Raw genomic sequence first — 22,110 nt, 5'->3', positions numbered from 1 at the left:
CGATACGCTTTTTTCCACCTTTGTACCAGAGGCCATATTTTATTTATAATCGCTTTATGGTTGCAATACATAAATCTACCTTTCAACCGGTATTTTTACGCGGTTTTCGACGATATTTCGTACACCATAGTAATCGGAGATGCAGACCCATTCAATTTCCGAGAAATGCAATCGCAAAAGATCAATAGAAGTAATATTCATTACTTTTCTCCCATCTCAATATCAGCATGTCAATATTTGAATTGACTTAATTTGAAAGGCGAATGTTGTCACTTTTTGTGAATTATGTTGCAAGTTTCATTTTTCCGACGGGTTTAGTTTTGAAAAAAAAAGATCCTACCATAGGAGCATGGTTTTCATGGAATTGTGTCAAATGTAATTTTAAGCACTCAGTTTTACTTCAATATGGTCAATACTTCATATATGGTCAATTTCACGGTTGAAATAAAAGTTACTCTTTGGAAATAAAAAAAACTGTAGATTTTAATGAAGATCAAATCAGTTTGCGGTGGAACATGTCAACAAAAATGCGCAGTTTTTTATCATACACTAAAAATAGAATGCGGTTACCCGAACCGAAATTCAATTAATGTTTTTCATTCAAAATTGATTCTAAACCGCGTTCGACTCATTTGGAATTTCGCTTTATTGAAATTTTCAAACCAGCTAATTTTAGATTAAACTTGGCACCGATTCTACGCTGCCAAATGTAATAACTCGGGAGAAAAAAACGCCGATTGATTTGGTTTAATTTGATTAACCGGATTAATCTGACTGAATTGAACATTTGATCTCACTCTATCCATTATCCGCACAAAAAAACGTACATACCACGAAATGAGCGTAGTATTTTTTTTTCTGTATACGAAACGTACAATTTTGCGTCGAACATTTAAATGTGGAAAATTTAATTAAAAAATGGTGCAACGGAATTGATTGAATTTCATCAAACGCGTTCAAAAATCAAAAGGAACCACAAATTGTTTATTGGAATTTACGCACTTTTGACTGTACACCATTCAGTTAATCGAAATGAATTTTAAATCATGTTTTTGCGGTTCGATAGCGACAAACGCATTTTAATGCATAAAATGTAATATAAAACGAGTGGAAAAAGAGGAATGGATCGCAAAAAAAAAATCGGTTCAATTGAATTCAATCGTTCAGAAGGGAATAAAGTAGTTGACTGGAAAACAAATCTCGATAAAGTTTTCTTCATGCTTAAAAGGAGCTGCTGCTATTGCAGACCATTTTCTATCTCAGTTCAAAATTTGCAACAAACACACGCAATTAGATCAGAAGCCACAAACTTACATTTCACTAACGAAAAGCCAACAAAAAACTGCAGGAACATTTTTATTAGCAAAAGCTGGTTAAAACTTTGCAAATACTTCATATCTTTTTTTTCTCTTTTTTTTTTTCTATTTCACAAATGAACAAAATCACTGTTTTCAAAACGAGATTCAATCACATAATTTTGATTTTCTTGCGAGTTGAGAAAAAACTTGAAAATTTTCACCATAAAATATTTTAAATTTTTTTTATTTAATTTTCACATGAAAAAATTGCACTAAATTTTTTCGCAATTGATCATTCGTTGAAACGAAAGAAAAAAAATCACTGACTGCAAAACCGACAGCCGTTAATCGTTGAGAAAAATTAGAGAGAGAGAGAGACAGTGAGTCCGTTATGCGAATTCAGGCAGTTTCGAAAAATTCCATCCAAATATCAGCACGATCCGTGATAAACTGATGAAAACTTAAAACTGCAACGATGGAATATTTGTGAGTATCCTAGCTTGGGATGTTTCGGTGTGAACGGGAGACGTACGTTTGTACAAACGTTTGTGTGTGCATGGAACTGGTGCGGTTTGGTTCATGTGAGGAATCCAGAGGATTCAAACACACAACGGACGAATGTAGTGAATGTTTTTTTTTTAGATGCGATACGCTAGACAATGAACAACAACTGAAAAGTATATTACAGTTGCTGAGCCACCGCATCGAAGCACCGACTGGCGAATGCACATATTTCTCCTTCGAATCTTTTGTGCGACGACGACACACACAGAGTGTGAGTGAATGAGCGTGTTTTTCTACTGCTGCTGCTGCTGCTATTGTTGTTGTTGTTGTTGTGGCGCTTCAAAATAAACAGCGAATTTTCATTTGATTCGCATCACAGAGTCGTACGATTGGTTGAAATGCTGTATTATATTGAGCTACTGCAAATAAACCGTCCACATCGAATTGGCATGATGGAGCAGTGTATGGATGGCATCTAAACGGAAAGCCACATAAGAGCAAGTCGCAACTGATGCGCAAACTGTTCAAAAGCATGTGCTTCGGCTGTTTATGTTGGATCACACCAGAAGAAATCATCATCATCATCGTGGGGCAAACGGTGCTGTGCTGCTGTTGCAGCCGTCATCACTGCTGTAGGGGCAACAACGCCGAGCTACAGGAGAATTTGAATGTTTTGATTTTTGGAACGCAGTCGCATTCGTTCGCAAACACAATCCGATGCCGAAAAAGCACGTGGCCCAAAGTCGCATACATGCAACCGCTGCTATTTCATGCATTATTTATTAAGTCGGCATTTTCGTGGAAAATATGTTTGCCTTCTAAATATTTGTAATGAGATTATCGAGCGCAATGTTGTGGAATTTTACAATTTTTATTTCGCTCAAACCGAATTTTTGAAGCATATTAATTTCATTTTTTTTTTCAACAGTTTACAATTTTTCGTCCACAAAGTAAACAATAAAATCCAAAATTACCTGAAAATGTATATATGGATATATATATATATATGCAAAAAAAAACGATTGGATGAAAGTCGAAAGACCAATGGAAACCATGAAATCGATAGCAATGTGCGGTCATTGTTTTTTTTATAGTGCGAAAAGTTTTGGATTATGAGCTCGAGGACCGCTAAAACAGGAATACAAAAAAACTGGCAGCAAAAGCAATGAAACCGACTACAAATGCCACTTGTGTACGATCGATATAAAAAAAAACTGAAAGTAGGAAAGTAAGTCACCATCCCCATTTGTAGTAGTGAGCAAACGATGCTTTACAACGAGATTCGATGTGTTTGTATTGCACAATGCAGCGGCAAAAAAATGCGAATTATGAACAGAGAACATGAAACAGTTCTTCGCTTTTTTTCGGTTGTTGTTGAATCGCATTTGATCGTGGAAAACGTATGCTATTCATGGCAAAGCACTGCTTGCATTTCATCAACAATGCGCGTATCGAGCCAAAACATACGTGCATATGAATGAACGACCACTCGCACTTGGTGCTGTCGGTTGCGTTCAAGGAAACAGGCAAAGCAATGGAATTAATATTATGGAAACGAAGCGAAGTGAAATAACGCTACCGAGCTGGCTTTTTCCATCGTCCGAAAAAAAAGTGGATGACGAAAACTGTGAACCGAAAGCGAATAAAGTAAAAAATGGAGGGAAAACTCACGGAAAAAAACACAACGATATACAAAAAAAAAATACTACACAACAAGTCTTCTTTAGCCATTAAGCAGATTATACGGCTGGAGATATGAATGGATGGCTCTGTAGACGAAAAAAAAACAACAACCATAAACAAAAATATTTAGAAAATAATGGCGAAAACTTTTCTCAACTGCATCGGTTCGGCAATGTATACGATTGATGAATGGGTGTACCACGAATGGGACGATTAGATCGATTTAAAGCCGAGAAATTATATACGATTCGCAGAACTTTGCATATGGATTAGTGAGCTGCGAATGGGTATTGATTCGTCCGGGCATGGTATTGATAGAGAGAGACATAGAGAGAGTTAGTTTAAATCAATGGCAATGATTGTTATCAAAATTCATTGAAATATTACGACAGGCTTGTTGCCTGAGAAAGAGATATATGTTAAATGCATCAAAGTTGAGTGCAACAGCAGCCGTAGCAGCATAACTAGCAGAGGAAACATCTAGTTTATCCATCCCTTGAAAAAAAAAAAACATGAACAAACTCAAGTGCACAGTACGTTACCGTTAACAGCGGCTCCTGTTCACACAGACGCGTGAACAGCACTTGAGCGAAGACACAGTCAGTTTGGAGAGAGTGGAAAAAAGTAGCTGCAACTGGAGTGGAACGAAAAAAAAAACTACACCAAAAATATAATTTGTTGGAGAGTGGCCGGTTGCAGTAACGGCAATCACTCACTGCTGTTCAACAAAGTTCGGCGAGCACATAAGCACACATACACACACCGGTGTGTACAAGGTCGACGTTTGCTGTTTAAAGGCGAGCAAAAAGCGAATGAGAGCAAAGGAGTTGGGAGGGAGGGAATAAAACAAAGAACCATGCAGTAGATCAAGTGCTATCAGTGTCCGCGGGATGGGTGAAAACACTGAGTCGAGTACTTTTCCAACTAGAACCAGCACCACCAGCAGTGGCGATCAGAACGGAAAAATAGAACGGAAATAACACCACACACACACACACACATCGAGCAAAAAAAAAACAACACAACTCAACCAAATGGGAAAGAATGCGCTTCAGTTTATGGGATAATAGACTTCCATATAATACACTTAAACTTATGCTCATATATTTTGTATAATACACTCGACAATATTAAATTGGATGAAGTGCATTAAAGTTATTATAACAGTTAGACGATGTGTTTTCAAATGCGATGCTACAGTAGCCAGTGACGATGAGCACGACGAGGATGATATGTTCGAGTTAGGCGTGATGCAGAGACGAATCGAGGTCTCGTTTTGGTCATTCAAACAAAGTTCATGATAGACGATAAACGAGATACGACACATAGACAAACACAAAAACACACACACACACACAAACACCCTCATTGCCGGCCAAAAACTTCGCTCTGGCATCGTAAGTTTGCAACATTTGCCTAATGGTTTTTGAAATGATTGCAACTAATGTATGCCTCCCTGAAATAATGAATACTTGATTTTGATTACATATGTGGCGGTGGTGGCTGGTGGTGCCGCTGCTACTGCATGCGGGACATTGGCCAAATGTGTTGTTGATTTTATACATTTCGTAAGAGTAGTCATGAATTCGAGTATAAATCGTGTTTATTTGATCGGTCAGCATCGGTCAACAATTGCAATAGATTTGAAGGATGTTTGGCACTCTTGCAAGTGCCGACCCGCACGTATGCGTAATAATATAAAGTGAGTGGCCATGCGTCGGCAATTTCCATTTTATTTGTCAACATCAATCATCAAACTTTATTTGCTACAATCCAAATGTATTTGCTCAAGAGTATTAAATCAGTTCGTGGTCAAAAGCCATCCAAATGCATTGTCATCATCAACAACATCATTTTATTGCTAACATTATGCGTTTCCAATCGATAAACTGGTGATTTACTTTCAACACTTCATTTTCTCGATTGTTTTTATCTTCATTAAATTTACAGTGGCATTCAACGCACGACACTCGAACCGAAAAAGAGATGACGAAGCGGATGGAAATGTAAGGCTAACACATAAGTTCACAATATTTATTCGTTTGCATCGACTTCTCTGAAATGCACAGCCACCCAACCACTCGAAAGCGATGCATTTTGCCAAATTGTTGAAAACTACTATATTTTCCCGGAGAGTCGAGCAAAAGCATCTCACAACCGCACGATAATAGTTGCGGACAAAAAAGGAAGATACATGCATAAATTCTGTTATTAAGTACTTTTCCTGTGCAAAATGCACACATCCAAATGTGATAATAATGTTTCGCCTTGAACGGAATACCATCATAATTTCTCTCCGAAAAACTTTGCCAATTGCAAACTTTCAGCGAAATCTTTGTCAACCACAATTGTACATGTTTAATGTTATTGATTCTTTTACTTTTTTGCTTGAACACTCTCTTTCTATCTCTCTCTCTCTCTCTCTCTCTCTCTCTGTTTCTCTGTGTGAGTGCACATTTTCACTCGTCGAATAATAATATCCCGATGCCGAGGACACATACGAAAAAAAAAGAATGATACGACGAAGCATGCTGATGAAGCACGAATGCATCGAAATTCACTTATTGCAGATACATTTCCACACTCAATGCATAGCCAATACAGCGGCTGCTGACGATCCAACGCAAAAGAAATACAAATTTATTTCATAACTATTCCAATTTTTGGGTGTTATGTTAATAAATCAAAACCAAGTACCACTTAAAGTGTGCGAAAAGAATAAGCATGCTCACAAACCGTAATTAGCTCGGTCAGAAGCAGCAAATAAGAAATGAGTAAAACCAATTTTGCAACGAAACAGCAGCCAACGACAGCGACAGCGACAGTGGCAACTGCAATGCCAGAGAAAAAAGATGACGGAGAAATAAAAATGGTACTAAATTGAGAGACATCAGGAAGCATTAAATGATAGGAGGAAGCAAGCGAGGCAAAGTGCTTGCTCATTCGTGCAGCCACTCTTCCGTCCATAATTAAATTGAAATTTTAACGGCAACGAGCACACACACACCACCAAGACGACGTACGTTTTCGATTATTTAACTTTGTTTGAATCATTTCTCTGTTTCTCTTTCTGTCGCCTCAACCGCCTGTTAATAGATTGCATACTAACTGCATGAAACAGTCACTATCTTCGCACGCTCCCTCTGCCATTGCCACAGCTCTCTTCCTTTCGCTGTCTCCAATGCACTCGGTTGACTCTTTCCTCATCGTTGGCTTTTTTTTTCCCATCGTCCCCCTTTGCGTTTTCGCAAACCTATTACATTCAATTTGGTTTATTTGCTATTTTGTTGCCGTTCAACTGCCCCAACTATTTTTATAGCTTTATAGTGAAGGCTGTAAATTTTCTGCGAAATAAGTTTTGTGTTACGTGCCGTACGATTGGGCAAAACGAAAATAAGTTTAGACATTTTATAATGTGGATACAATCGCAGCTCGCGAACGATACATGCCAACGGGAGTGAACGAATGAACGAATCAAAAAAGGAAAAAAGAGAATTCTCTTGCTCTACTCTCTCGCGCTCTTGCGAAATTTTCTCGCTTGCTTTCAATTCTTAAATGTTCGTTTACAATGCATTATACTTCGTCTCATTGAGAAAAGCTGAATGTTGCAAATGCCTTCGTACACTCTCGCTCGTGTTGCTGCGAAAGTGTCCACCAGACGGAACACAATGCTATAAAATTATTATTTATCTTCGTATTTGTTTCATTCCATCACACCACCCTTCACTCTCAATTCCAACGATGCTTGGCTTACTTTTTTTCGCCGCCTCCCTCCCTTCCCAAGCACGTTCACCATTGTTGTTGCTTTTCATTTGTTTCAAAGTCGCACTTGTATTTTATTTACGAAACAATACATCAAAACTCCATTAGGACTATAGTGTAGTTGTTCACATACGCTCGTTTCAAATGTTACGAAGTAGTTTTATGTTTGCCACACTGTACTTTGCCATACAACTTTATCGTATTCGGTGTCAACAACAACGCCAAACAACGGAAAACCTGCATGAAGAAAATTCCTCTTCTCGCACAGGAACAACGCTTGATGATTTCACAATTTTATAATTTTGCATTTCTGCCGCATCATTCTCATTAAATTTCATAAATACGTGCAGAAAGTTAACACACTTTTTCGCACTGCTAGCAATTCAATCAATGAATTTCTATGGAGAAAGTGTGATTTTGGGCCAACCAATTCAGAAGGGATGACATTTTATTCGATGGGTGTTTTTTCGCTCTTAACGAAAGAAGGTTTTATACTTTAGAATAGTTGGAATTAAATTTGTTTTGATTATGGTCCTTATGAACTGCCTTCAATTTTTGTAAGTCATTAAAAAATTCGGCACTTCATCAAACCCTGAAGTTTCATTCGGTTACTGTTTTTGTGAAACAAAAAAGCAATAAAAAAAAACACCATTCGACACCACTTAATCATTTGATTTCCTAGGAAGGTCAACTATTTCATAACAATAATTTATGTGATGTCCGTTACACTTAGTCAAATGGTACATAAAATATATTTTGCCATTGAGATGAATTTCGAATGCAATAAAGTTTCACTTTCGGAAAATGTGGACATAATCGTCATCGATTATGGTGTATTACATAGAATTTATTGTTTGCACAAAGTCAAAAAAATCATAGAATCACTTGAGAAAACATAAAAAAAACATGCACTATAGTTCGCATACAATGAAATATGAGTGACGCAGGGCAATCAATTTTCAATAAAAATGAAAATCCCTTCTAATCGATGGAACACCCATCGATGTTTGTCGACAATGCGAGGGATGAAACTTTTCTTGGAAAATGTGTTTAAATGACAGCAATGCGAATATTTTCGATGTGTGTGATGGGCCAACAATACGATAGAGATACGATCATGACGGTTGCAAACATTCGGCAAAATCGTGCAAAAGGGATGAAGGGAAAAAATGAATGAAAAATCGAGCAGCAACCAATAGTGAAAAAGAGCCATGACTTCGAACAAATACACGAAAAATAAGAAGAAGAAGAAGAAGAAAAAAGGCATCAAGCGCACGAAAAGTTTATCGAATTTTTCGCAGTAAATTTATGAACAGTGATTTGAGTTGAGATGGTCTTCCGAATATGTTGAGTTGAATGCGTGTAACATATGTTGGAAATTTAGTGTTCGTGCGCTCGTTGTCGTCATTTCATCGTTTAACGTTCAACGAGACACACGAGAGTAGTCGAACGTGTAATATGTTGTAGAATTTATATAAATGTGCTGGTCGATTCGTAGCGCATATAAACTATTGATAGACATATCATAGACTCCCCAAATACATACACAAACATACGTTGCATGCATTCGCTTACAAATATCTAATGTTGTTAACATCTTGTATCAAAAATTACCGATGGCAATAGGCGAAAGAGCATTTGTTAGCTGCTTGTTTGCTGGAACACACACACACACCAAACGATGTAGAGTAAGAGAGAGAGAGAGGAGCTGCTTGGACGTGAAGCGTTGCTTTTGAGAAAAAAGAAAATGTTTTTTAACCATACATTATCGATGTGAATTATGTGCTTTAAGGCACAACTTTGGACAAAGAACGGTAATGCTATCAATATAAACGTTTTCCAACAAGTTCAATGCATTGAACCGGGTCGCTGTTCGACCGGCACGGCACACGCTGATACGGTAGGAAGTACAGCTGCTGATGATATTAAATCCGAACCGAAAGTGTCGAACGATGCGACTAAATGATAGAACGAGACGAAAAATGGCCAATCATTTGTACGGACAACGATTGGTGGGCCTGTATTCGATACGGTTAACATATGTGTGCATACATCGCAGTAATATCAATAACAACAAAAATATTGCAGCTGATTACAGCGACAATAAGAATAATGAGAATATATTCACTCATCCCTCTGTGGCCGGGACGATAATCAATTTTGAGGCGAATGTGATTCAACACTTTGAATTGCCGAGTTTAGAATTCAGGCCGAAGATTGTTTATGGTAAGTCTTAATGCAAAAGATTAGGGTACAATCGGTACATCACATACAGAAATATGAATGATGACGACATTCAGCAGTTTCGGTTCTATTGATATCGGCTCCCCAAAGCAATGCCAAATTGGGGAAGCAATAATCATTATTTCTATGATAATACAATGTGTGTGTTTGTGTGTGCATATGTGACGTGGCAACACTGTCGGAACCATTGCATTTTTATTGGATGATATCGTCTACGGAATCGGTCATGAATTGCACAAATAAAAAAAAAATAGAAGAACAACGACACATTCGTGACGAGAAAAAAAAGGATACAAACGGAATCCATTTTATGCAACATGTTTTCAGAAGAAGCAAAAGAAAAAGAAGAAGAAGAAAAAACACAATAAACTCAAGACCTAACAATCAAATCGTATCGATGTAACGTTCAATATATGGATGTAGCTCGCTTTTTATTGAATTAGGGGGCACAGACGATTGGCGTGAAACAAATCATACACACATAAATTGGCCGTAAATTATTTTATTAACAGCAGAGTGCGTACGGCAATAGCCTCATAAACGAATTCAAATGGCATAATCATTTGAATCAAGCGCAGAAAAAGAACGTCGCAAATTGATGACAACGTCTTTCGTTTGCTTTTTGTGTTACATTTTGAATAGTTTGTGAATACTTTATATTGCTGTGAAAATTACGAGATAACGACAATTAAAGTGAACAAAAAGCTGCACACCATTTTCATGGGCAACCATAACCATTGCCCACAAATCTGGTTGACGCGTCAACAGCACCGGGTTTTGGCGACGGTCGAAAGAGTGAGAGAGCATGATTCACATCCCCCAAATGTATTCAAACAATTTGACTGTCGCAAAAAAACAAATAAAGCGCAGATATAAAGTCATTTATCCGAGGCAAAAACACGGCAACACACTCACTCACACTCTGCACGTTTGTTTCGGTGAAAAAAAAAGGCAAGATGATGAAATAAGTAGTGGAACGACCGCCGAAAGAATTACTGTGCTACGAAGCGTACACCAGAGAAAACCAAGAAGTTATGACCGAAGAAACAAAAGAGCAAAATTATGGATGCGATTTGAGTATGTGTGTGGATGTGTGTGTGTATGTGAGCTTTGCGTTGAATGAGGCGAATTTCGTCGCTTTTTTTTCTATCGCACTTACAATTGCCATATAACCATTAGAACAAAGCACTACCGGCTGCTAAATAAAGATAAAAATGGGATAAATGCCGGCCATAAAGCGTAATTTTTCTCAATTCACCATCTCTCTCATTCTGCCATACGCACTTTTCAAGCTTTGTGTGTTTTGGTTTCGTGTCTTTGGATTTCGGTATGGGTTAGAACTATTTCGAGTCAAATGTGTTTCATTTTGGATTTACAACTGAAACGCACAATGTCTTTATAACATATTATGATGGTGAGTCAAATAAAACCGGAGTGCCTCATTCAAATGCGAAGGTCTGAACCGATCAACCGCTTGACAAGCTCTGACTTGGCCCGACGAGGACGAGAAAAAAAACGAACGAACGAACGAATGAACGAATGGATCGGGCCCCAATAAAAATATCACATAAAATATTAAAAGAAATACAAACCACCGATCACACAGAACGATACATAATATACACTCGAATTTGGCTTGTACACACGCACTGAACGATGCGCTTGTTCTCTTCGTGCGAGAGGGCATAAACGTTCCCATGGGTGTTGTTCTTGCTACAAATAGGTTTGGATGGAATACGACATGAAACCTTTTAAAATACATTTTTACACCATAACATAATATTTACACACGTACCGCCGGGCGACGTAGCCCATTTCAACACCGATGACACAAAACTAGAGCATAGGGTGAGATTGCCGAAAAAGAGAGAGAGAGAGAGAGAGAGAGAGAGAGAGAGAGAGAGAAAACGCAAAAAAACATATACGCACACATGAAGGAAACCCCTTTGATGGGATGGCGCAGTATAAATGGAGTGACATAAAGTGAAAATACTAAAATGAACCCACTATAACAATGCTTCTCTATCTTAATCACGAATGAAACACCAAATGGAGACAAAGTGAAAGCGCATTTTTTTCTCCTGGCCCAGCCAAGAAAAAAAAAACGAACCGAGGAAAATGCCACACATCTTAAAATGATATTCGTTCGCTCTTCATTGTGTGTCTGCGGTGGCTTTATGCGTTGTCGAGAACTTCATTCCATTTGTCTTTGGTCAACAGAAGGATGCCATTCAAGTGAAAATATCGCTTCGTGACACCGTCAGACTACGAAATTGCATGTGCGTTGCGGTGATGGCAATGAAATGACGCCTTTTATTTAATTTTCTCTCAAAGGGTTCGAAAATATTATAATGATAAAATTGGACGAGCATCGAATATTCAGAAAGACTCTCTCGATGCGAAACAATAAAAATGTCCAATGTTTTCGCCTCTTGTTAAATAGCTATTATTATTTTTGGATTGCATGCAAATAAAATGCAAAATTTACCGTATTTTAAATTGCGGTCAGACAGAGAATGGAACATAATCTACATGGAAATCGAATATACAGTTGATAAATAAAACATTGTCCCCAATTTAAAACTTGAAACATATTCATTGATGTGGCCATTCATTTGGAGCAATTTTCGAATACATATTTCATATGTGTTAAGTGCTTTGTTTAATTGAACGAAATAGAAGTTGTCAAATTCGGCAAACAGATCGTTCATGCACAAGCAAAGCAAAGCAATTGTGCACTTTATTATTAATAATACATGTTAGATTTCCCATAATAAATGGCTTTTCAGACAACTCTGACCCCAAACATTCAGGCCACTGTTGTTGTTTGGCAGTTTATGTCGCATAATGTGTTCTCGAAACGAGGATCAAGAAAACATCATCAATGGGTTTTTGGCGGTGTCATGGAAACTTTCAAAAAAATCTCTATATGCACAGTGCACACACACACGGTCGGAACTGAAGTAACAAAAATCAAAAACATGCAAACATGTTAAGAATAAATAGATTAGTTTGGTGCTGCTGTGTGGCTGGCGATGAGTTTACATAAATTGTTAAGACGAAGTTTTCAAAGCAATTTATCATCATTAGTGGATTATTCATGTTCGCTCATAATTTAATAGCGCATTCTCATGCAGACGACCAACATATAACAATGGATCTTTGAAATTGGTTCGGATAATAGAAAATTAACTAGTTTCTAAATGGTAACGCTGCTGCTGCTGCAGAGTGAAAGAGAAAAATAGCATTAGTTAAATTGTTTAATGCATATCATTATTGCCACATTATTTCAGTACGATAGTTTCTTTCAATGGTGATTTAATGGGAATGTTTTAGACGAAAAATACAGACTCTCTTCATGATTAAGCTGCTCATTTGTCTCATTTTCGCACATCTTAATGATTGTGAAGTTCCAAACACATAAATTATTATATTTGTTTGAATATCGTCCAAATTGCTTATCATTTTAGAAACCTCTGAGTTTTAAGTGCTTTCGATTCGGTTGATTTTCGGTGATGTTGAAAACTAAAACATATATACCAACAAAAACACTAAATTTAAATTCCATTTTGAATGACTCGGACTGCATAACAAAAGGATTTTCCAACACTTTCTTCTCCGCGCTATACTTTAGCAATTGTCTCGAAATGTGGTGCACTCAAGAGCAAAACCGAGCAACAAAAAGAAGAAATCATGAAAGAAAAATGATGTCGAAAACTATTTGAAACATGCTGTTTTATTTCGTGATAAATGTCCGTCATCAAAAAGCAAACAAACCAAACGAATATGGGAAACAATGGCACGGCACATTCGACCAGGCACAATCCAAAAACTTCCCATAAGTACAATTTAAGTAAATTCAAATAATAGTCAAAGTCAAGACAACTCCAAACATGTGACCAAGTGTGTGAGATATTGCATAAAACTTAGATTTTCCGTAGTTTGAGCATTATTTTTCTTTCTTTCCAATCTTTCGTTTATTTTGCATTTTAAAGAGTCACACATTAACCGCAGCACAGATAACAACAAAAATGTCAAATGCACTCAAATATATACGTAAAATCACATAAATACAAACTGATACGACAATACGGCCGGCTCTCGAAACCGAAATAGACAGCGTAGAAATTGTCGAATAAATCGAAACGGAACCCAGATGTCTTTACTGCAAATGAAATAAAATCTTATACCCGAAAACTTTATATTTGTTTTGATAGAAAAACTTTCGTTCATCCAGAACAATGGAAGAACGAAAAAAAGACACACACACACACACACACACAACGAACGAGATGAAAACGGAACACATGAGCATATGAATGCGTCAATATTGAGAATGCGGAACAAATGTTTTTGTAAATGACATCGGCGATTCCAAAAAAAAAAAAAAATGAAACAAAAACCATTTTGTCAATAGGCAAATCGCTTGAGCAGAACAACAGCATCATTTCGAGAAAAAAAAAACCTCACCTCACCAAAACCAAACCAGCACAACAACCTTCCAATCTTCTGTGCTTGAGTTTTTCAAGACGTTGGCCTGCGAGAGAGAAAAAAGTAAATGCTCAAACAGAAAAGTAACTTACATTTAGAAGAATAAAAAAAGAAGAAAAATGTCACAACAAAGTTTGCAGTGAAAAATTTTGAACACACTCAAAGTTCCATAAAAAGAAATCAGTGAGAGAGAAAAAAATGTGAACGAATGACGTTAGTGTTTGTCACTTTGCGTTAAATAAACCAGGAAAAAAAGTGGCCGTCATTTATATTCATAGGCAATGCGTCAAAAAGTCTCTAATGCCTATTTAAAAAGATATCGGTGACAATTTCCATTTTGCGCTTTTGTTTCATTGTGACGATTTATTGGATTTAGCATTCTTTTTTTATCATTTTTTGATTGATCCAACCCTCAATTTGGTGAGCGCACCCGGCAAACTTACACCACCTACCAAATGCCACTCACTCACTCTCTACCACCCTTCCTTCCTTCCTCTTTCTCTCTCCATACTCATTCTCTTTCTAGATGCTCTTCGCACGTATTATGCGCACGCTACAAATTAAATCTATGCCTTTCACTTTTCTTTGCAAATTTGTTTCAAATGAAATTCGTCATAGGATTTTATCCCTTTTTTTATTTTTCAAAGTCGCTTTCGAGCAACATATTTCATTTTTCTCGTTCTTTCGGCTGTCTTTCTCTTTCTATTCTTTTTGCACCATTCACAAATGCCCATAGTTTCGCACGTATTTTTTGGCACATTTGTTTCGGTTTTATGTTACTTTCAGGTTTGAAATGGTTTGATTTGATTTTAAGAACAAAGTTTTTCTTTTTGGCAAAATCGAAAATGATGACTGAATTCAGTCGATATCGAAGTGAAAAATTTGCCGTAATGATTTTTCTCGTTTGGAACAGCACCGAATGGATTTGCACGCGACGGGCATACAATTTATTAAATGATGCATATCAATAACTGATCAATAATTTATAAGCTACGACGCGACGACATTGACTATATCAGACTAATAAATTGCATTGTTTTTTTTGGTTTGTTTGCATAAAAAAAAAACGTGCCCATTTTCATATTCAGCATTCAGAAACTAAATGAATTCACAGTGAAATTTGCCTGATTTCGTATTTTCAATTAAATCAACCCCTTTTTTCGATCAAATATTAAAACGACGAAGCAATTGCAATCCAAAAGTCAAATACAAAACATTGCATCGCTTTGTTCATGCTCAACTCATATTATTTCGGCTTAAATATCGCTGATGCTACCCAACTCCAATATCGAGTTCACTTCAACGTATGCACTGTCAGTTGGTAAATTTGATCGGCTGACTCAGTTATTTGCACAAATTATCTATTTCAATATGTGGCATTTCGTCAGAAACGGGACAATAACAGAAAAATTCGAATGCAAAATAAAGAGTTAAAACCATTGAACACAGCAGAGAGACAGCACGATATTGTGAACAAAAATAGAAGCCACTGAAAATCGGAAAAATCTTTTTATGACTCGGTTTCGAGTGAGATGAATAAAAAAAATGCACACATTTGTTTGCACAAATTCTGCGCTCCGTTTATTGTTCACCACGTTCCCGGCTGAACAGTCTACATGAGCAATTTTCAAAATACTTTTTTTATTCGCTTCCGATACATATCACATCCGGCAGACACCCACTCACACACACATATGCACACAGCATACGAAACGCTTTTCAGTCCGAAACAACTGATTGAATGCCCGACCGCGAACGCCGTCACACTGGAATGTTCAATTGAAATGTCTGTGGTTATGATGACTGCGTTGCTGCTGGCTGCCAAATAATGATGCAAACGTATGTTCAAAACGACCAAATGGATTTTTTTTGGCAACGGCCATTCCGTAACAAAACCGCGCGAATGTGTGAAATAGTCATGCAAATGGATTGGATTGGATTAGAGTGCCGATTAAAAATTCGCTAAATTTGCATTTTACATTTCAATGGACTGGCTTTTTTATGCACCGTAACATCCATTCCAACGCTTTGCAAATGACGTCTCGCGAACTTTAACTTTGAAAACCAAACAAATTATGCGCTATCGTCTTTATTCCAAAAAAAATGTATCGCTTAAAAATGTGAATAATTAAGGGAAAATGAGAGTTTATTTCTCCGGATAATGAAGAGTATAATCGCGACTTTTTCATTCAAGTCGTAACAACAAGTAAATACTTTAAATTTTTTTTTTCAAATATCCAGAGTACATATCATCGGTTGAATGTGACAAAAATAGTGTTAAAATGCGAAATAATCACTTCAATAGAGTCACAATATCACTTGTCGTCAGTCAACACCCACTGTTTGTTTTTCTCTCTCTCGCAATCTGTAGTTAAGTCGCAATTCGATAAATTCGCGCTTACGAACTCTTTCATTATGGTTTTATTGCATTTGCTCAGAAAAAAAAGTGTCAGTCTTTGAAAACTTGCTGAAATATCGAATCTTCATTGAATTGTGGTTTTGATGGTGTTTTCCTCTCGCCCGTTGACAGTGTCTTTTGTTTCGAATTCCCAACACAGCCTGTATGACGAATGAGCCAAATGAGTTCGCGGTAAAACTTCGAAATGGATTTTGCCGATTGTTCACTTCCATCCTTTCGTTCTCGCACCATTTTTTTTGTCTCTTCATTCGCTCGCCGCCGATCGTAAATAATCCGTAACAATATGGATTCGAATGCGGTTGTTAATAGTTTCAGTGGGTTTTTTTTTCAACCAGAGCAGTTGAGAAAAAAAGTTCGAGTAGAGGAAGTGAAGAGACAAAGCAAAGGAATTCATTTGAGAGATAGAGAAAAAAAGCCATTTCAAATGGCGATAATTCATAAAGTGAATGTGTATCATATTGAAGAAAATGCATTGAAAACGAATAGTTTAGATTTTATTTTGGTTGGCTCGACATGCTCTTGATGCTATCGTATTGAGTGCGTTTGGCACATGACAACTCTTCGTCGCAAAAATGGGAGAGTGAAAAAAAAACGCGGCCAGTTGGAATGATTAAAATGGCACTATTACAAAATGAAAGAGCCGAAAAAGAATTGCCATTGTACTTGAACAATTTAATTACTTGCACACACACAGGGCACAATCATAACGACGAATGCAGTATGCCATATAAATCGGCTGAAATTATTTTAAATGGTACAATAATCTTGTGTAATCTCTCTTTCGTCTTTAGTCATAGTGTGCGTGAAATGGTGGAACGGAAAGAGAGCACACAAAAAAGGAAGCAATCTTGGAAAGTCGAGTGAAAAATGGCATTCAACCATTTTTATATATATGAAGTACCACATCTGTTTTTAATTGCTCAAATAAAAACACTTTTTTGGCATTCGTTGCCAGCAAATCTTCTCAGACTCTCTTATCTCTGTGCAATGAATGCCGTGCTGGTTTGAGAGTCAAAAAGCGCTTCAAAATGCATAGCCATCGAACAAATCGAAACGTAAAACGTAAACCCCCCCGATGAAACTGAGCATCAAATCCGTTTACCCTGGATAAATTGAATATAGTTACAACACATAATAACATACTTATTTCGACTCAAGCATTTATACACACACACACACATATCCACATACTTCCACTGAAGCTGCACAGACCAACGAATCAAGCAGATATTTTACGAGTTGTGAGTATATCTCATAATTCCAGAGTCAAAAACTTTATGAAGAATACTTGACAATGGGCGGACACTTCATTTGATTTTTGACTTAAAATTTGTGGCCCCAAACCGATTTCGTGTTTGTATGTGTAGGGCATAAAGCGGAAGAGTCTCCTACTTTTGTGCCGCATGCATTACTGCATAAGTAATTTTGAATCAGAAGAGTGAGGAAACTCCTGTTAAAAAACCAAGTTCGCATCGATTTTGAATGAATTTATGTCACCACTTTAGACACGGTTTGATAGGTTTGTATGCTAACCACTTTGAATTTCTCTGTTCAATAATGTACCTGAAAACCTACATTTCATGCAAATAAATTTCAGTTTTGTCACTATTGCAACTTTTGGATGATTTGCACACGACACTCATAAGTTCGATACGACTTGTAGCGCCTTTAAAATACACCATTTTTTCAGTCATTTCACTCTAAATGGCATTTTGCACTTCTAAACTACCTTTGAAGTTAATTATTCAACTAAATCAACTGTAGCCCCAAAACAGTCAGAATCTTGCCAAATATTTGGCCATTTTGGACTGGGCTTCTAATTTTGGTTAAATGCAGAGTTAATTTATCACCTTTTGCTTGTAATGTAAAGTCATTAACAGCAGCTAGTTACTAGATTACTCATCGGCAAATTCACTTATTCGAACTCAATATGTATGCTGAATGCATAAAGCATTCCATTTGCAATGCTTTTACTGTGTCCACTGCTCGTGTATCTTTGGTCTGTGTTTAATTAACCCTTTTGTGGTCACATCATCTAAAAACCATTCAGTAAAATCTGTACGACGAATGAAATTCCATTAACAAGGGCCATTTTAAAAATGCATCAAGATTTTGTTAAGGTTTAAAACACTGGCTTGATCTCTTCGCCAACCATGCTCCGTTCAATCGGATTGACTATGCGAATGAACGTAACTGTCGTCAACTTCATCATGAATTTTCGTAAAACGCACACTCGCAATGCACAATGGACCACCAAAGTGCATTATTTGAGTAGTTGTTGGGTTGCCCAATTGTCAGTGGCGTTTGCATGTTGATTCAAGGATGTGATAAAATCCATACACGATTCTCGAATAAGACTACACTATGTGTATTGATTTATCTTGATGAAGCGGAAGTCAATGGTGACTGCTATCGGCATTCTTTCGAATCGGTAGTCTGTGTGCCTGCATGCGACTAACACATACATCCAGGACATGAATTCTTCAACCGACTGAAAATCACAAACGCTTCTTGTTCTTAATTTGCACAACTAAATGTTACAATCTAGGGGAATTTAACTCTTACGAGTTCAGCATGTTTTTTGCCAGTTTGCTTGATTCGCGGGAGTTCGACGCGTTCCTTGTACGTACTGACGCGCACGGTCACAAGTTTACACAAGTTTGTTTATGGTTTTGCGCGTTTTTCAAGTTGTTATTTGACAATTAAAACGCGTTTCAAGCTAAAAATCGGTTGTTTACGTGTATAAAGATTTTTCACATCCTTTCCAAAAGTTCAAAGATTTATATAATTATAAAATGGACAAAGGAAATATTTTTAAAGAGCTGGAGAAAGTGTTGAAGAAAAAGTTAATCCAGATATAATAAATGGAACGACTGATGTGTGCGCGTCGTCCAGCTACAAGTTTGCACACGAACTCGCGCGCGTTCGCGCATGTTGTTTTAATACGGAACTTGTCAACTGAGTGGAATCATGCAAGTTCTCTGGTGAATGTAACAATTTCGTGCGCGTTTATATCATTTTTTTACAAGTTTTCACGTAGTTAAATCCCCCTAGGTTACAATACAGTCTAGTATGGTCGGTGCTCTGTCTCCCATTCACGAGTGTTTGTTCAATTTTAGCAGCAGTCGCTCAAGCACGAAACAAACAATATTGTGTATGTGTGTGAGTGTAAGAGAGGGCGATAGAGTGAATGGCGCAAATGAATGGACACCAAACTAACTCTACAATCGAAAATGCATTCCAATCTAAAATGTTTCCTATTTAATGTTAAGTTTCTGCTGTGGTAATGACGAATGCGCTCGTGTGAAACGAAATTGAAATGTGTTATTCGTTGGCATTGTGTATGGCTCAGTTCGCAATATAAATGCTGCAATTGTTTTATCTCTCAATTTCGTTCGGCTTTTCATTCATCCAACACTCACTCACTCACTCACCCACTCAGTGTATTGTAGTGCTGTCCGCTTTATCATTTCCATGATGTAATGATGTGTACTGTACAATGTGCACTGTGTTGCCACTGTGTATGCGCATGGATGTGCAGTAGACTGTTCCGTTTCCGACAAAAATGAAATTTCTTTGTGTGCAACTAGCCTATTTGTTGCGAAATAGTCCAAAAAGAAAAACCAAGATGAAAACTGCACTAACTCATGGGATTGGGAGTGAGCTCAACGCGTGTGCAGCTCAAAACAAGGGAAAATTGCGATTTTTGACATTTTACTTACAATTTACTCGCTAAGACCAAACCTTTTATCATACTTTTTGGTTTGTGGCGGTGAGAATGAACAAACACAACACAAATAAATAATACCCAATCGATTTCATATTGAAATATCCTCAATTTTATTGTAAAAAGACAGTTTTTTAAAGAAAAATTATGAATGTTCAGCTTTTTTTGCGTTTCTGATCAATTATTTTGTTTTAAGATACTTAAAATTTATAGAATTAATCATGAAATGTTGAATAACATCAGATTTGTCTAAATTTAAAAAAGTTCATGCGATTTCGAATATAGTTTGTTGAATACACAACTCGTTTCGGTAATCTCATTTCTAAGAAATATTGTCGATGCATTGTTTACATGAGACCGTATTGAAATTCCAATGGAATGTTATTCTGACGGCTGCTTGGCGATGTTTGTGCTCATAAAGTATAAACAAATACTTTGCCTTCGCACTATGTGTGCGCGAATTGACGAATTGCTGATGTTTGCAAAATTGGCCCTTTTCGATTATGTCAATTTGACATTTGGGCAAATGAGAGCTGTAGCAATCGAAATTCTGTTTGATCTCAGTCTAATTGGATCGCTTGAGTAGTGCATTGGTTCATTCAGTACATTTGATAAAACAATAGAAAGTCACATCAAGAGACCAATTCGAATTCAAGGGAAATGAATACAATGGCATTCGAGACGTTTGCATATTCTTAGTACGCTTATATGTGAAAACCTGGTTTCAAGCTCCATCAGCAACGAAGGCTCCTCGAATTGACCTCGAATTCATCAAAGGTGGTATTGACTATGCTAGTATTGACAAAACAATTTCTGATTTAATTGTGTCCAAAATGAGCGGCCATCTTTGCTACTTGTCCAACGAAACAGTTGGAATGGCGTTCTTTGATGAAGAAATACCAATAGATGAAAAGAGACGAATGCTGTACGCATTGAGCAAGGAGCAGAAATCTGAAAAATTGTTGAAAGCAACAGAAGCAGATATAAAATCAACATTTAACAGCAAGCAAATTAATGATTTCGTTTCATTCAATACAAGAGAGGTTTTCAAACGTTTTGACGCACCAACTGACTTTCTTTCGCTTGATCCTGAGGAATGGAATGACGATGCAAGCTACAAAAAAGCAAAAGAAATATTCGAGCACGTTCACGTTGTAAACGATTCAGCTGAAAGGGCTGTTAAATTGTTCAGTCACTATAATTCGATTCTAAGCAAAGATGACAATGATAAACAGTTCATAATAAATGTTGTTCAAGAGTATAACACAATGTATCCATCCATCAACAAGGCTGATTTGGGTTAGGTAATGGTGAAAAACATGTTTTCATACGTATTTATAAAAAAAACTAATTAAAAATACCTGTTGAGAAAAAATAATTGATCAGAAACGCAAAAAAAGCTGAACATTCATAATTTTTCTTTAAAAAACTGTCTTTTTACAATAAAATTGAGGATATTTCAATATGAAATCGATTGGGTATTATTTATTTGTGTTGTGTTTGTTCATTCTCACCGCCACAAACCAAAAAGTATGATAAAAGGTTTGGTCTTAGCGAGTAAATTGTAAGTAAAATGTCAAAAATCGCATGATTTTCCCTTGTTTTGAGCTGCACACGCGTTGAGCTCACTCCCAATCCCATGAGTTAGTGCAGTTTTCATCTTGGTTTTTCTTTTTGGACTATTTCGCAACAAATAGGCTAGTTGCACACAAAGAAATTTCATTTTTGTCGGAAACGGAACAGTCTAATGTGCAGCTACTGTATTTATAAAGTGTCGATGTTGATTTGATATTGATATCATTCGTTTATCATGTCGACCAAAAACAATGTGGAATGTGACTTTGGATGGTGTTGGATCCACAATGCCAATGCAGGATGTTTCAATTAATAGCATAAAACCGCGTAGCCACACTACAGCTGCTGCAATTAAATCGAGCTAAATTATCTAAGGCCCATGTTTTTAACTTTTCATTTCAACAACA

At 36.9% G+C, this 22,110-nt stretch overlaps 2 protein-coding genes across 4 annotated transcripts in view; one reads left to right on the top strand and one right to left on the bottom strand.

The window, feature by feature from the left end:
* The window catches only part of LOC129569027 (lachesin-like), a 41,189-nt gene extending 39,468 nt beyond the window's left edge, over window positions 1-1,721 (bottom strand). For all 3 annotated transcript variants that reach the window (XM_055447415.1, XM_055447416.1, XM_055447417.1), the window contains exon 1: window positions 1,315-1,721. In XM_055447415.1, the coding sequence (XP_055303390.1) occupies window positions 1,315-1,396 (82 nt within the window). In that variant the 5' untranslated portion in view covers window positions 1,397-1,721. The remainder of the gene's footprint in view (window positions 1-1,314) is intronic.
* LOC129569311 (NIF3-like protein 1) overlaps window positions 1-21,432 on the top strand; it is a 188,744-nt gene extending 167,312 nt beyond the window's left edge. Inside the window, exon 6 of the mRNA XM_055448043.1 lies at window positions 20,774-21,432. Within this exon, the coding sequence (XP_055304018.1) occupies window positions 20,774-21,432 (659 nt within the window). The remainder of the gene's footprint in view (window positions 1-20,773) is intronic.
* Window positions 21,433-22,110: the final 678 nt, after the last annotated feature.

The sequence above is a fragment of the Sitodiplosis mosellana genome, unplaced genomic scaffold (assembly GCF_009176505.1).
Source record: "Sitodiplosis mosellana isolate CC-2019 unplaced genomic scaffold, AAFC_SMos_1.0 Smas_scaffold_30, whole genome shotgun sequence".
NCBI classification, from domain to species: Eukaryota; Metazoa; Arthropoda; class Insecta; order Diptera; family Cecidomyiidae; genus Sitodiplosis; species Sitodiplosis mosellana.
This window is presented reverse-complemented; position numbering and strand designations above follow the sequence as displayed.